This window comes from Leuresthes tenuis, unplaced genomic scaffold, assembly GCF_036924035.1.
Source record: "Leuresthes tenuis unplaced genomic scaffold, fLeuTen1.0.hap1 SCAF_19, whole genome shotgun sequence".
Classification (NCBI taxonomy): Eukaryota; Metazoa; Chordata; class Actinopteri; order Atheriniformes; family Atherinopsidae; genus Leuresthes; species Leuresthes tenuis.
The window spans coordinates 364981-381546 of NW_027325373.1; the positions used below are offsets into that span (position 1 = coordinate 364981).

The following is a 16566-nucleotide window of genomic DNA, read 5'->3' on the forward strand; positions in this document are numbered from 1 at the left end:
GATGCTGCAGGTCTGAGGTGTAGAAATGATGTTTGTTTACAGATTAAATGAAGCCGATGAGACTTTATATAGAATTAAATAATGACCCAACCAGAAAATGATCTGGTGCTGCAGTCGACAAACAACATGGAGATTTTAAAGTTTATTTTAGAATTTAAAGGATCAGAACATAAAAACATTGAGATAATCCTTAATTTCAAGAGGAAAAAAATAAGCTTCAATCAAAACACAAAAGCTGCAAAACTATTAAATCAGTTATTAAGATCAATTAAATCAAGTTTAGAAAACATTTTATATCAAAACTATTTGGAAGAAAGTTTCAAACAAGTTAATTAAGAAAGTGTTTAATTTACCAAACAGTTCATTCAAAGAGTTATGTTACTAAGTTAACTCGTGTTGATAAGTTAACTGATGTTACTAATAGGTTACCAAGTTAACTCGTGTTATTGAGTTAACTTGTGTCAATAACAGGTTAGTAACATGTTACTAAGTTAACTCGTGTTGATAAGTTAACTCGTGTCAATAACAGGTTAGTAACAGGTTAGTAAGTTAACTCGTGTCAATAACAGGTTAGTAACATGTTACTAAGTTAACTCGTGTTGATAAGTTAACTCGTGTCAATAACAGGTTAGTAACAGGTTAGTAAGTTAACTCGTGTTATTGAGTTAACTTGTGTCAACAGGTTAGTAACAGGTTACTAAGTCAGTTCATGCCGCTGGCCGTGGCCTCAACGTGTCACGCTGTCCTCCACCGTTGAAGGGTCCAGGTAGACGTACGGCAGCTTCAGGCCAATGTTTCTCACTCTGATGTCACAGCTGAGACGTTTCAGGTCACTATGGAAACGAGCCAGCATCTCCACGGGAACACTCTCTGTAAAGTGCTGCTCTGTGGAGCTGCCCAGAGGAACCTAAGAGGAAAGAGACATCAGTAGGATGAACAGTGGTGACCACAGTGAATTGGATTGTAATTGGCTTGAGTTGGACTGTATCCTGCGATGTCATTTGTTGTGTTTTGATGTGTTAGAAATAAAACTTAAGTGAGTTTAATCATGAAAGGCTGTGAGTTTTCTACCTGACTGAAGTATTTCTGAACCATAAATCTGGGTTAAATAAAAGCCTGTGTGGATTTAGAGAGGTCATACAAAGTCTGCAGGTTTCTTGCTGAGCAGGTAGACGGTGGCGAGGCCGTGAATGGTGGCGTTCACATCAGGAAAACTGTCCAGCAGGTGGCGTTCACTGCAGCGCCCCCTGCAGGCCGGGGGAGGACGCTGCAGGCCCACAGGGGCGTTTGGCATCCACCCAAAGTAATCCAGCTGCACCAGAGGACAACGTAGAAATGAATGAACAGGTCAAGTGTCAGCAACTGCATTTCTACTGTAAAATCCTACCTGGTAGCTATTAGCTGAGGGACTTCCAGTTTGATGCATAGCGGAGAAGGTCGCAAACCGGAACTACTCTGCTATCATTTGATCAAATCCATTTTAAAATCTGTCTAATATCACTCTTCTATTAGTGCAAACGCTGAATTCTATCACAACATGAAAAAGGCGAAAGAGAACAGGAAAACAGTCCAAACGGCAGACCGACAAGTTAAAGCCGACACAGCTAAGCTAGCGCATGTGGACCTTGAAGCTAATGCTCTGCTAACTGCGCTGGATATGGAGAGATTGCTAACTTTCATGGAGGAATACATCATAGCCAAATTTGCCACTCAACTCTCAGCTGACCGAGCCATTATCGACCAACACCACGAAGCCATTCAACAGAGGGAAACCTCGGCTAATGATACAAGAACTGAAAAGCCCTCCAAATTTTGATGATTACAACTTTTTTACCAAATTATTTTCTGCTATACCCTGCTACAACAATTACAGTCTGATAATAGGGGGTGACTTTAACTGTGTCCTTAAAGGGGAACTCTGGTATTTTTAAACCTTATTTCTGCATGAAACACGTTCATCTGCTCACTGAGAACAGTTTGGTGAAAGTCGGCGTCCTTCAGAAGATATTTAGATAACTGGAGATCCATATAACGGAGTGAACGGGGCTTAGAGGATGCAGCCTCTAAATAAGGCATTATCTGTCTTTATTTCACCAATACTTTAAGAAGAATGAATGAATGAACGTGTGCTATAGCTCTGTTAGCTCATAGCTCTGTTAGCTCAGAGCTCTGTTAGCTCATAGCTGCTGTTAGCTCATAGCTGCTGTTAGCACATAGCTCTGTTAGCTCATAGCTGCTGTTAGCACATAGCTCTGTTAGCTCATAGCTGCTGTTAGCTCATAGCTCTGTTAGCTCATAGCTGCTGTTAGCTCATAGCTGCTGTTAGCTCATAGCTCTGTTAGCTCATAGCTGCTGTTATGTGGCTACTTGCAGCTATAGGAGAGCTAACGGAGGGATTTCTACACAGGCACTCTACTGGGACCACTTCATCCACACGCCCCCCTGCAGCACAGCTTATTCACTCCGTGCTCTGTGACAGTCGGCTAACTTCACACAGAGTTTGCTGATGATAGTTTTGTGCAACATGGCCCAGTACAAGAGTTCAGTGCTCTGGAACTAGTAAAATTTTTTGGCTTCACTGCTGAAACTCGCTTTCTTAAAGGCAAAGTCCATGAAGTCATAGCCTTTAGCTCCCTGCTTGCTCGACATCTGATGCTCCTGATGTGGAAACACCCCCACATTCAGCAGGTGGATTACAGACACCTTGTCATTTCTGACACTGGAAAAAGTCAGATACACTCGGAAAAGGCTCTATACAGAGTTTTGAGAGAAGCTGGACCCCTTTCTTGACTGATTATGAGAGCATACAAAGCCCACCACAACAAAGTGATGCGATGGCGAACCCTCCCACATGTCTCTGTTGCTGCTGTTTGTCTGATTTTGGTCTATGTGGCTGTTGTTTTTATCCATGCATTGCATTAAGTTACTACTTATTATATTCTGCTAAATTTATGGGACACTGTGGCTAAGGGGGGGGGGGGGGGGTCTGGTTGGGTACTTTGAGCATTTTATTTGTAATGTGTATCTGTGTTGGTTTTTCAATAAATTCAATAAAAAATGTGAAACAAAAGGAGTTCCTACCTGCGCATCATTGACAGCTGCGTGCTGTGCTGATGCGTTAAAGATTACCATGGTAACAAAGTATGTCAGCTGTGACACTGACGTAAAGGATCCGGGGAATCCTGAGAAAAAAGGATTCATTCTATTAGTTTATGTAGTGAGAGAAACTCTTTATGATTTAGACAAATCTAGTCCCATCATTTCCATTCAAAGGGTTTCCAAATGTTCACTGAACATGTTTTCAGACGCTGGCTGGGTTAGAAAATCAAACCACACACAGCAAAGTGGGCCTGAACCAGCTCAGCAACATCTGTTTTATATCAAAGTACAACTAATTCATCATTATGGATAAAAATTAATCAGATCCATCAGGTTCAGATCATTACTTTATGCCACTGAAATACTCCAAAACAGACATTTACATGACGTGACTGAATATAAGAAAGAAAAAACTAGCACTGAATTTCGGTTTGATATTATAAAAAGTGTCTAAAACGAAGTACAGTAAGGGAATGTGGACACAGCAGTCTGATGATCAAACAAAGTGAGCTGAAGGTGGACAGGAAACAAAAAGAAGACGTTTTGCTGTGGCTTTAGGGTTCTGAGCAGAGGTAAACCTGCAGGAAGACGGCTTAACAAACCCTTCTTCTCGTCTCCCAGGTGACCAAACACAATGATCTCATTTATCCAGCTCTGCAGCTCCATGTCTCTGATGACATCACCGTCACTATGGTAATAGTAGTTGAGCACGCCCTCCACATACCTGCAGCCAATCAGAGCACAGGGACCAAAGCAGTTTCTTCATTAAACCACATTCTGTGGTCTTCTCCTGGTTCATCCCCTTCTTTAGTGGTCAGTGCTCAGATTTTGAGTTTTCTAACCCTGACAGAGCGCCATGAATGGAACCTTTTTTTATTATTTTACCGGTGGATGATGTCCCACAGCCGCAGGCCGTCGTCACGGTAATAATAACCAGGAACAGAGTTCAGGCCACGCCCAGTGATGTCATCAGGTAAGCACAGGTCCTGATAGGTGAGCGAAGCTGATGCCCTCTGCAGGAACTCCAGGGTGGCAGCTCCGCCCACCGCGGTGTACTGAATATTTGACAAGAGGACGTTGGAAAAAAGTTAAAGACGTGCATCTACCTCCCTAAAAAACAAACAAACTGTATTCAATTTCATCTGAATTCCCAATAAAATCCTCATTCACACACGTTCCTGTTTGAAGGTGGAAAAAAGGTCTGAAACTGACTGAAGGTCGACCCCCCCCCCCCCAAACACAGCATTGTCTGACCGATCCGAGCAGCACGAACGCACAATAATGGCAGAATGTGTGGAAGGTTTTTTCTGAGGTATCGATGCCGCGGCTCCGCCTCCTTCGCTCGGTCTGGGTCGTCCTGGTGGTGCCATAAACCAGCTGGACCGCAGAGCAATACAGTTCGCTACAGTGAAGAAAAACAAAGTCACGGAACCGGGAGACAAATCTGCAAAGCTACACCTTATGCCTCCTAATCGGCCAATAGGGATGAAGCAGGAGCGCCGTGTTGGTCACCGTAACAACAGAAACTAGCTGAACAGAATAGATGGAAGCCCAACTTCACTAAGGAAAGTTGTGTCCTCAGTCCTTTCTCAGCCAGCTCATCTGTACCCATCATTCTGTCCTGTTCGGCTGCACTGAGCGACCAGGAGGACTCTAATGTCAGCTGTTTGTATTTCTGATCTTTCTGCTTGAGTCATTCTAAACGTTCAGGATGAGTTCACAGACGGATGGGGAGGGCGCCGCCCCATGGCTGCTCCACCTGTCCTGCCGCTGATGGACAAAACCACCAGATACTGACTACATCCTCAACCTGAACGAAGGTCACCGTGTTTACAGCCAATAACACAAAAATATGGGCGAGTAACAGAAGTGATGACATCATGGGGCGGAGCCTGACCTCTCTCAGTGTCCCTCCATCAGAGAGCAGCAGCTGACGGGCCAAAGTGTCGATCTCCAGGGTGAAACGGAAGTGAGGAACCAGCACCTGCAAAGACCCATGAAACCAGCTTTAAAATACTTAAAAACAGGAACAAGTACGATCCACTTTCAGCTGTTCAGAGACAGCAGAGCTGTACCTTATACAGAGGGTGCACCATGGGAAGGCTGCGAAGCGTTGCCATGGCGAAGAGCTCTGACATCACATGTGTGCGCAGGAAGTGAGAACGCAGCTCGTGATCGGAGAAGTCTGCAGAGCGAACGAAAGTTTTAGCTGTCAGCCAATCAGCCTCCAGATCCTGAGGCACAAAGACCGGGTTGGTCTCAGCTGGAGCCTGCTTCAGCTAGGAAACAAGGAGACAAGGGAGAGAAAGAGGAGACAAGGGAGAGAAAGAGGAGATAAGGGAGGGAACAAGGAGATGAGGGAGGGAACAAGGAGACAAGGGAGAGAACAAGGAGATGAGGGAGGGAACAAGGAGATAAGGGAGAGAACAAGGAGATGAGGGAGGGAACAAGGAGAGAAGAAAGGGAACAAGGAGATAAGGGAGGGAACAAGGAGATAAGGGAGGAAACAAGGAGATAAGGGAGGGAACAAGGAGATAAGGGAGGAAACAAGGAGACAAGGGAGAAAACAAGGAGATAAGGGAGGGAACAAGGAGATGAGGGAGGGAACAAGGAGATGAGGGAGGGAACAAGGAGATGAGGGAGGGAACAAGGAGATGAGGGAGGGAACAAGGAGATAAGGAAGGGGAAAAGGAGATAAGAGACAGATCAAGTAGATAAGGGAGGAAACAAGGAGATAAGGGAGAGAACAAGGAGAGAAGAAAGGGAACAAGGAGATAAGGGAGGGAACAAGGAGATAAGGGAGGAAACAAGGAGATAAGGGAGGGAACAAGGAGATAAGGGAGGAAACAAGGAGATAAGGAAGGGAACAAGGAGATAAGCGACGGAACAAGGAGACAAGGGAGAGAACAAAGACAAGGAAGGGAACAAGGAAATAAGCGACGGAACAAGGAGATAAGGAAGGGAACAAGGAGATGAGGGAGGGAACAAGGAGATAAGGAAGGGGAAAAGGAGATAAGGAAGGGGAAAAGGAGATAAGGAAGGGGAAAAGGAGATAAGGGAGGGAACAAGGAGATAACGAAGGGAACAAGGAGATAAGGAAGGGAACAAGGAGACATGGAAGCAAACAAAGATATAAGCGAGGAAACAAGGAGACAAACAAGGGAAAAAGGACACAAGTAAAGAAATGTTGTGTGATGCTTTGGTTTTTAAGGTTTTTATGACTCTAAGAACGTTTGGCTTTAAAAAGTTCAGCCACAACAGAACCAGAGTAACCAGTAGGAGACTTCTCCTCCCACCAGACTCTAACACTGAAGAGGGTAAAGATAGATGGAGTCAGAGCCAGGAGCTCCATCAGCTCAGGGAGAAACTGTCCTCTCCACCTCCCGCAGCTCTTTTCTTTTCCAGTTTACACCCTCCTCTGAGCAGATCTGAATGGCTTCCAGCCAGAAGCTCTCTCCAGTCATTATGAAGAGTTTCTAGAAGCTGGTCAGAAGTCACATCACTGAAGGACTTCCACTGCGTTGAGAGAGTCTCTGATACTTAAGAGAATGATCGAAAAGGGCACCAGAGCCACTCAGTGGGTCCACATGATGAGATTAACTGAAGCTACAGTTGGGTTCTGCTGCTTATCTGAGGGTAATTATCCTTGGATATATGGCGGTGAATGAATGGAATCACTGGCACAAAGCCTGTCATACCCCGGTACCATAGGTGGCGCTGTCCCCATTTCAGCTATCGCTAATAGAGCCACTTCCTGTTGACGTCTTCACCGCCAACAACAACAAACTCAGGCATTCAGAAAGATGGCGAACGCAGAGCGAGATGAAGCTGCGTCCCTCTCCATCTGTGATGAGCTGGTTATGGAACAGAGATGCACAACGGCGCGATTATGGAGGAAAGACGCAGATTGAATCAGAGTGAGAGTACAGACCGACCAATCAGAGCTCAGATAAAGATCGGCCAATCAGAGCTCAGATAAAGATCGGCCAATCAGAGTGAGAGTACAGACCGACCAATCAGAACGCAGCTAAAGATCGGCCAATCAGAGTGAGAGTACAGACCGACCAATCAGAACGCAGCTAAAGATTGGCCAATCAGAGTGAGAGTACAGACCGACCAATCAGGACTGCGAGGAACTCGATCCGCTCCAGTTTTTAGTCAGACTGATGCATGACTTTAATGAGTCAATCTTATTGTAATTTAGCCAATAATTGGATTCTTTAAAGTGGGATTTAACCTCACTGACTGTGTGTTTCCAAAGCAAGAGATGCATAGAGTCAAACATGGACGTTCCTCTTTCAGTGCGTCCAGGGAAGGCTCACCAGAGATGTACACATTATCTTCTGGCCATGCGCCTGCTGATGGGGACACGCAGCATCTCCACGGTTACCAAATAGGGCAAAGTTTTATCACACCTATAAAGGAGCAGCACTTACTCAGAGACTTTGGGCTTGGAAGCTCTCCCCAGATTTGATCCATCACTTTGGAATTCTGAGACGGACCTGGTAAAGGAAGCAGACTTCTTCCTTTACCATCCACACATAGGCTGTTTGACCGTCCCCGAAACACCACAAGAGTCTCTGACTTCAGGTTTCTGGGCCTGAACCTGAAGGCCCAGCAGAGAATCCCCTTCCTGAGGGTGCTGAGCAACAACGGCCAAACCAAGGAGCTGTGGGGGTCCTTTTACAGAGTGTGCTGACGGGCTGCATCCACTGTATGGTTCACCAGCTGCACCACCCGGGAAAAGACAGCCTCAGACAGCAGCTGGGACCTTCTCTCCTTGGAGAAGCATCCTAACAGCATCCTGAAGGACACATCCAGCACATCAGCTGTTCCAGCTGTTACCCTCAGGAAGGAATATATTAACAGCACATATCCCAGAGCAGAACTTTCCACCGTGATCCCGTACCAGAGACTCCCTGAATGTCGGGGGTCAGGTGAGACCTACCTGGATGGCAATCGGCATCATCTGGCTGTTGGAGTTCAGGTGCAGCAGGACGAGCGGAGCCACCAGGTAGTTCTGCTTCGCGTTCACAGTGTTGGCCGTGAGGCCGTCAAGCAGCCGATAATCCACCAGGAATATGTTTCCTCTCTGCATGAACACCAGAGCACACATAGTAAAGCATCACATTCTGTACAGCCTGTAATCATAGAGTCTGCGGAGTGATACCTCTGGATGGTTCGGTGCTATGTTACATTATGTTTGTTTTAATAAATGTTGGACAGCAAAGCTCTCGTCAGCACCTGAGTCTAATCAAACTTTATAAAGAGGCTGACAGAGACTAAACTCCACCGAGTCGGCCTAAACTGCAACTGAAGCCTTTACTCTCTGTCCTTTATGGTGTGCTGGAAAGGGAAAACTTTTTGGATATCCAAAACTACACAAGCCCTGAGGAGAGTCACAGAGAGTAGGAGCCAGAGCCAAGAGATCAACAACCGTCCACCTCCAGGTTTCACGATGAGAGGCAAACCAGGCGGAAGAGATCGTTACTGGATGATGAAAATGGAAACAAAGGAGCTTTGTGGTTGTAAAACATCCCCTGGGCCCATGAATACGGTGGAGTTACAGTCTCCAGGTAATCGTGGCAGCCATCATGTATTTGGAAGCTGCTTTTGTCCGATGCGACTTACACTGGTGGGATGAGAACCCCCACTGGAGGAAGCTTTGCATCTCGTAACTTTCATGCAGGGGATTTGAACTGCCGTGACTCAGGTCACCCACATAAAGGTGGGAATCTTACCTCTACACTACCCAGTCCCATAAACCAGGCTGAAACCATTGCGCCACAGAGTCACACGAAGCTGTTTGGTGGACCTCTGGTGTGAAGTATGTGCCGGATGATGTAACCGCAGCTGACCCTGAAGCACTTAGCTATCGGTCTCACTCCAGATGGGCCAGATGTGGTGCATCACAGCGTTGGTGGTATAGTGGTGAGCATAGCTGCCTTCCAAGCAGTTGACCCGTGTTCGATTCCCGGCCAACGCAGCGACCGTTTTCAGTAGACCCAGCAGAGTTACTGGGCTGGAAGCATATCAGTGATGACTTAGAAATAACTACTGAAAAAAGTTCAACACTGCACTTCTAATTTGTGGCCACATACTCTGTCCATGTGTGTCACGTACTCAGATGTTCCCATATCCTACTCCAGGCGTTGGCCTGCCAGATGCAGCTCTTCTCATGACTGTATCTGGCTCGCAGATAAATCTTAGCTGACACTTCTTAACTCAGTCAGTAATGAAAAATTCCGCTGAACTTTTAACAACACAGAAATCCCAGTGTTAAAAATAACAGATTACAGTAATCTTTAAAAAGTAATCAGATTACAGTAATCTTTTTAAAAGTAATCAGATTACAGTAATCTTTAAAAAGTAATCAGATTACAGTAATCTTTTTAAAAGTAATCAGATTACAGTAATCTTTAAAAAGTAAGCAGCTTACAGTAATATTTAAAACGTAATCAGAGTGAGAGTACCGACCAATCAGAGCGCAGCTAAAGATCAGCCAATCAGAGAGCAGCTAAAGATCGGCCAATCAGAGTGAGAGTACCGACCGACCAATCAGAGTTCAGCTATAAATCAGCCAATGGTCAGTCTCTAGTCTCACTCAGAGCTATAGAGTATATACAGAGTTACGACACGCTTTGATGTTGCCGCTAGGGCTGTCACGTGGTTCATGTAAGCCTCAATAGTTCCAACGGTTCCAACCAAACGGCAAACTGTCATAGTTTCGTATGGTACAGTGTAAGCTACTGCCAAATGACTAAGCCACAAAACTGAACTGACCACATACTCTGTGCATGTGTGTCACGTACTCAGATGTTCCCATATCCTACTCCAGGCGTTGGCCTGCCAGATGCAGCTCTTCTCGTGACTGTATCTGGCTCGCAGATAAATCTTAGCTGACACTTCTTAACTCGGTCAGTAATTAAAAATTTCGCTGAACTTTTAACAACACAGAAATCCCAGTGTTAAAAATAACAGATTACAGTAATCTTTAAAAAGTAATCAGATTACAGTAATCTTTTTAAAAGTAATCAGATTACAGTAATCTTTAAAAAGTAATCAGATTACAGTAATCTTTTAAAAAGTAATCAGATTACAGTAATATTTAAAAAGTAATCAGATTACAGTAATATTTTAAAAAGTAATCAGATTACAGTAATATTTAAAACGTAATCAGAGTGAGAGTACCGACCGACCAATCAGAGCGCAGTTAAAGATCGGCCAATCAGAGTGAGAGTACCGACCGACCAATCAGAGCTCAGCTAAAGATCGGCCAATCAGAGTGAGAGTACCGACCGACCAATCAGAGCGCAGCTAAAGATCGGCCAATCAGAGTGAGAATACAGACCGACCAATCAGAGCTCAGCTAAAGATCGGCCAATCAGAGTGAGATTACAGACTGATGACACTGATGGGATTTGAACACACAACCTTCTGCTATGGAGTCAGAAGCGCTACCATTGCGCCACAGAGTCACACGAAGCTGTTTGGTGGACCTCTGGTGTGAAGTATGTGCCGGATGATGTAACCGCAGCTGACCCTGAAGCACTTAGCTGTCGGTCTCACTCCAGATGGGCCAGATGTGGTGCATCACAGCGTTGGTGGTATAGTGGTGAGCATAGCTGCCTTCCAAGCAGTTGACCCGGGTTCGATTCCCGGCCAACGCAGCGACCGTTTTCAGGAGACCCAGCAGAGTTACTGGGCTGGAAGCATATCAGTGATGACGTAGAAATAACTACTGAAAAAAGTTCAACACTGCACTTCTAATTTGTGGCCACATACTCTGTGCATGTGTGTAACGTACTCAGATGTTTCCATATCCTACTCCAGGCGTTGGCCTGCCAGATGCAGCTCTTCTCGTGACTGTATCTGGCTCGCAGATAAATCTTAGCTGACACTTCTTAACTCAGTCAGTAATGAAAAATTCCGCTGAACTTTTAACAAAACAGAAATCCCAGTGTTAAAAATAACAGATTACAGTAATCTTTAAAAAGTAATCAGATTACAGTAATCTTTAAAAAGTAATCAGATTACAGTAATCTTATGAAAGTAATCAGATTACAGTAATCTTTAAAAAGTAATCAGATTACAGTAATCTTTAAAAAGTAATCAGATTACAGCAATATTTTTAAAAAGTAATCAGATTACAGTAATCTTTTTAAAAGTAATCAGATTACAGTAATCTTTAAAAAGTAAGCAGCTTACAGTAATATTTAAAACGTAATCAGAGTGAGAGTACCGACCGACCAATCAGAGCGCAGCTAAAGATCAGCCAATCAGAGAGCAGCTAAAGATCGGCCAATCAGAGTGAGAGTACCGACCGACCAATCAGAGTTCAGCTATAAATCAGCCAATGGTCAGTCTCTAGTCTCACTCAGAGCTATAGAGTATATACAGAGTTACGACACGCTTTGATGTTGCCGCTAGGGCTGTCACGTGGTTCATGTAAGCCTCAATAGTTCCAACGGTTCCAACCAAACGGCAAACTGTCATAGTTTCGTATGGTACAGTGTAAGCTACTGCCAAATGACTAAGCCACAAAACTGAACTGACCACATACTCTGTGCATGTGTGTCACGTACTCAGATGTTCCCATATCCTACTCCAGGCGTTGGCCTGCCAGATGCAGCTCTTCTCGTGACTGTATCTGGCTCGCAGATAAATCTTAGCTGACACTTCTTAACTCGGTCAGTAATTAAAAATTTCGCTGAACTTTTAACAACACAGAAATCCCAGTGTTAAAAATAACAGATTACAGTAATCTTTAAAAAGTAATCAGATTACAGTAATCTTTTTAAAAGTAATCAGATTACAGTAATCTTTAAAAAGTAATCAGATTACAGTAATCTTTTAAAAAGTAATCAGATTACAGTAATCTTTTTAAAAGTAATCAGATTACAGTAATCTTTAAAAAGTAAGCAGCTTACAGTAATATTTAAAACGTAATCAGAGTGAGAGTACCGACCGACCAATCAGAGCGCAGCTAAAGATCAGCCAATCAGAGAGCAGCTAAAGATCGGCCAATCAGAGTGAGAGTACCGACCGACCAATCAGAGTTCAGCTATAAATCAGCCAATGGTCAGTCTCTAGTCTCACTCAGAGCTATAGAGTATATACAGAGTTACGACACGCTTTGATGTTGCCGCTAGGGCTGTCACGTGGTTCATGTAAGCCTCAATAGTTCCAACGGTTCCAACCAAACGGCAAACTGTCATAGTTTCGTATGGTACAGTGTAAGCTACTGCCAAATGACTAAGCCACAAAACTGAACTGACCACATACTCTGTGCATGTGTGTCACGTACTCAGATGTTCCCATATCCTACTCCAGGCGTTGGCCTGCCAGATGCAGCTCTTCTCGTGACTGTATCTGGCTCGCAGATAAATCTTAGCTGACACTTCTTAACTCGGTCAGTAATTAAAAATTTCGCTGAACTTTTAACAACACAGAAATCCCAGTGTTAAAAATAACAGATTACAGTAATCTTTAAAAAGTAATCAGATTACAGTAATCTTTTTAAAAGTAATCAGATTACAGTAATCTTTAAAAAGTAATCAGATTACAGTAATCTTTTAAAAAGTAATCAGATTACAGTAATCTTTAAAAGTAATCAGATTACAGTAATATTTAAAAAGTAATCAGATTACAGTAATATTTTAAAAAGTAATCAGATTACAGTAATATTTAAAACGTAATCAGAGTGAGAGTACCGACCGACCAATCAGAGCGCAGTTAAAGATCGGCCAATCAGAGTGAGAGTACCGACCGACCAATCAGAGCTCAGCTAAAGATCGGCCAATCAGAGTGAGAGTACCGACCGACCAATCAGAGCGCAGCTAAAGATCGGCCAATCAGAGTGAGAATACAGACCGACCAATCAGAGCTCAGCTAAAGATCGGCCAATCAGAGTGAGATTACAGACTGATGACACTGATGGGATTTGAACACACAACCTTCTGCTATGGAGTCAGAAGCGCTACCATTGCGCCACAGAGTCACACGAAGCTGTTTGGTGGACCTCTGGTGTGAAGTATGTGCCGGATGATGTAACCGCAGCTGACCCTGAAGCACTTAGCTGTCGGTCTCACTCCAGATGGGCCAGATGTGGTGCATCACAGCGTTGGTGGTATAGTGGTGAGCATAGCTGCCTTCCAAGCAGTTGACCCGGGTTCGATTCCCGGCCAACGCAGCGACCGTTTTCAGGAGACCCAGCAGAGTTACTGGGCTGGAAGCATATCAGTGATGACGTAGAAATAACTACTGAAAAAAGTTCAACACTGCACTTCTAATTTGTGGCCACATACTCTGTGCATGTGTGTAACGTACTCAGATGTTTCCATATCCTACTCCAGGCGTTGGCCTGCCAGATGCAGCTCTTCTCGTGACTGTGTCTGGCTCGCAGATAAATCTTAGCTGACACTTCTTAACTCAGTCAGTAATGAAAAATTCCGCTGAACTTTTAACAAAACAGAAATCCCAGTGTTAAAAATAACAGATTACAGTAATCTTTAAAAAGTAATCAGATTACAGTAATCTTTAAAAAGTAATCAGATTACAGTAATCTTATGAAAGTAATCAGATTACAGTAATCTTTAAAAAGTAATCAGATTACAGTAATCTTTAAAAAGTAATCAGATTACAGCAATATTTTTAAAAAGTAATCAGATTACAGTAATCTTTTTAAAAGTAATCAGATTACAGTAATCTTTAAAAAGTAAGCAGCTTACAGTAATATTTAAAACGTAATCAGAGTGAGAGTACCGACCGACCAATCAGAGCGCAGCTAAAGATCAGCCAATCAGAGAGCAGCTAAAGATCGGCCAATCAGAGTGAGAGTACCGACCGACCAATCAGAGTTCAGCTATAAATCAGCCAATGGTCAGTCTCTAGTCTCACTCAGAGCTATAGAGTATATACAGAGTTACGACACGCTTTGATGTTGCCGCTAGGGCTGTCACGTGGTTCATGTAAGCCTCAATAGTTCCAACGGTTCCAACCAAACGGCAAACTGTCATAGTTTCGTATGGTACAGTGTAAGCTACTGCCAAATGACTAAGCCACAAAACTGAACTGACCACATACTCTGTGCATGTGTGTCACGTACTCAGATGTTCCCATATCCTACTCCAGGCGTTGGCCTGCCAGATGCAGCTCTTCTCGTGACTGTATCTGGCTCGCAGATAAATCTTAGCTGACACTTCTTAACTCGGTCAGTAATTAAAAATTTCGCTGAACTTTTAACAACACAGAAATCCCAGTGTTAAAAATAACAGATTACAGTAATCTTTAAAAAGTAATCAGATTACAGTAATCTTTTTAAAAGTAATCAGATTACAGTAATCTTTAAAAAGTAATCAGATTACAGTAATCTTTTAAAAAGTAATCAGATTACAGTAATATTTTAAAAAGTAATCAGATTACAGTAATATTTAAAACGTAATCAGAGTGAGAGTACCGACCGACCAATCAGAGCGCAGTTAAAGATCGGCCAATCAGAGTGAGAGTACCGACCGACCAATCAGAGCTCAGCTAAAGATCGGCCAATCAGAGTGAGAGTACCGACCGACCAATCAGAGCGCAGCTAAAGATCGGCCAATCAGAGTGAGAATACAGACCGACCAATCAGAGCTCAGCTAAAGATCGGCCAATCAGAGTGAGATTACAGACTGATGACACTGATGGGATTTGAACACACAACCTTCTGCTATGGAGTCAGAAGCGCTACCATTGCGCCACAGAGTCACACGAAGCTGTTTGGTGGACCTCTGGTGTGAAGTATGTGCCGGATGATGTAACCGCAGCTGACCCTGAAGCACTTAGCTGTCGGTCTCACTCCAGATGGGCCAGATGTGGTGCATCACAGCGTTGGTGGTATAGTGGTGAGCATAGCTGCCTTCCAAGCAGTTGACCTGGGTTCGATTCCCGGCCAACGCAGCGACCGTTTTCAGGAGACCCAGCAGAGTTACTGGGCTGGAAGCATATCAGTGATGACGTAGAAATAACTACTGAAAAAAGTTCAACACTGCACTTCTAATTTGTGGCCACATACTCTGTGCATGTGTGTCACGTCCTCAGATGTTTCCATATCCTACTCCAGGCGTTGGCCTGCCAGATGCAGCTCTTCTCGTGACTGTGTCTGGCTCGCAGATAAATCTTAGCTGACACTTCTTAACTCAGTCAGTAATGAAAAATTCCGCTGAACTTTTAACAAAACAGAAATCCCAGTGTTAAAAATAACAGATTACAGTAATCTTTAAAAAGTAATCAGATTACAGTAATCTTTAAAAAGTAATCAGATTACAGTAATCTTATGAAAGTAATCAGATTACAGTAATCTTTAAAAAGTAATCAGATTACAGTAATCTTTAAAAAGTAATCAGATTACAGCAATATTTTTAAAAAGTAATCAGATTACAGTAATCTTTTTAAAAGTAATCAGATTACAGTAATCTTTAAAAAGTAAGCAGCTTACAGTAATATTTAAAACGTAATCAGAGTGAGAGTACCGACCGACCAATCAGAGCGCAGCTAAAGATCAGCCAATCAGAGAGCAGCTAAAGATCGGCCAATCAGAGTGAGAGTACCGACCGACCAATCAGAGTTCAGCTATAAATCAGCCAATGGTCAGTCTCTAGTCTCACTCAGAGCTATAGAGTATATACAGAGTTACGACACGCTTTGATGTTGCCGCTAGGGCTGTCACGTGGTTCATGTAAGCCTCAATAGTTCCAACGGTTCCAACCAAACGGCAAACTGTCATAGTTTCGTATGGTACAGTGTAAGCTACTGCCAAATGACTAAGCCACAAAACTGAACTGACCACATACTCTGTGCATGTGTGTCACGTACTCAGATGTTCCCATATCCTACTCCAGGCGTTGGCCTGCCAGATGCAGCTCTTCTCGTGACTGTATCTGGCTCGCAGATAAATCTTAGCTGACACTTCTTAACTCGGTCAGTAATTAAAAATTTCGCTGAACTTTTAACAACACAGAAATCCCAGTGTTAAAAATAACAGATTACAGTAATCTTTAAAAAGTAATCAGATTACAGTAATCTTTTTAAAAGTAATCAGATTACAGTAATCTTTAAAAAGTAATCAGATTACAGTAATCTTTTAAAAAGTAATCAGATTACAGTAATCTTTAAAAGTAATCAGATTACAGTAATATTTAAAAAGTAATCAGATTACAGTAATATTTTAAAAAGTAATCAGATTACAGTAATATTTAAAACGTAATCAGAGTGAGAGTACCGACCGACCAATCAGAGCGCAGTTAAAGATCGGCCAATCAGAGTGAGAGTACCGACCGACCAATCAGAGCTCAGCTAAAGATCGGCCAATCAGAGTGAGAGTACCGACCGACCAATCAGAGCGCAGCTAAAGATCGGCCAATCAGAGTGAGAATACAGACCGACCAATCAGAGCTCAGCTAAAGATCGGCCAATCAGAGTGAGATTACA

General features: G+C 43.4%; 2 protein-coding genes and 4 non-coding genes across 6 annotated transcripts in view; 4 read left to right on the plus strand and 2 right to left on the minus strand.

The window, feature by feature from the left end:
• Positions 1-28: 28 nt before the first annotated feature.
• On the minus strand, positions 29-8931 carry LOC140276715 (hydroperoxide isomerase ALOXE3-like). Its single transcript, XM_072371516.1, has 8 exons — positions 8048-8931; positions 5175-5378; positions 4997-5083; positions 3985-4154; positions 3702-3823; positions 3082-3182; positions 1142-1312; positions 29-907 (listed from the first exon to the last, which is right to left on the minus strand). Exons 1-8 carry the CDS (start codon positions 8213-8215, stop codon positions 728-730), a joined length of 1203 nt encoding a protein of 400 aa, XP_072227617.1. The 5' UTR covers positions 8216-8931; the 3' UTR covers positions 29-727.
• The window catches only part of LOC140277470 (polyunsaturated fatty acid lipoxygenase ALOX12-like), a 124472-nt gene continuing 116327 nt past the window's right edge, over positions 8422-16566 (minus strand). The window contains exon 8 of the mRNA XM_072372504.1: positions 8422-8488. Within this exon, the coding sequence (XP_072228605.1) occupies positions 8422-8488 (67 nt within the window). The remainder of the gene's footprint in view (positions 8489-16566) is intronic.
• Positions 9014-9085, plus strand: trnag-ucc (transfer RNA glycine (anticodon UCC)). The gene has a single exon. It is a non-coding gene; the product is annotated as a tRNA-Gly (tRNA).
• On the plus strand, positions 10698-10769 carry trnag-ucc (transfer RNA glycine (anticodon UCC)). The gene has a single exon. It is a non-coding gene; the product is annotated as a tRNA-Gly (tRNA).
• Positions 13220-13291, plus strand: trnag-ucc (transfer RNA glycine (anticodon UCC)). The gene has a single exon. It is a non-coding gene; the product is annotated as a tRNA-Gly (tRNA).
• trnag-ucc (transfer RNA glycine (anticodon UCC)) lies at positions 14965-15036 on the plus strand. Its single transcript has one exon. It is a non-coding gene; the product is annotated as a tRNA-Gly (tRNA).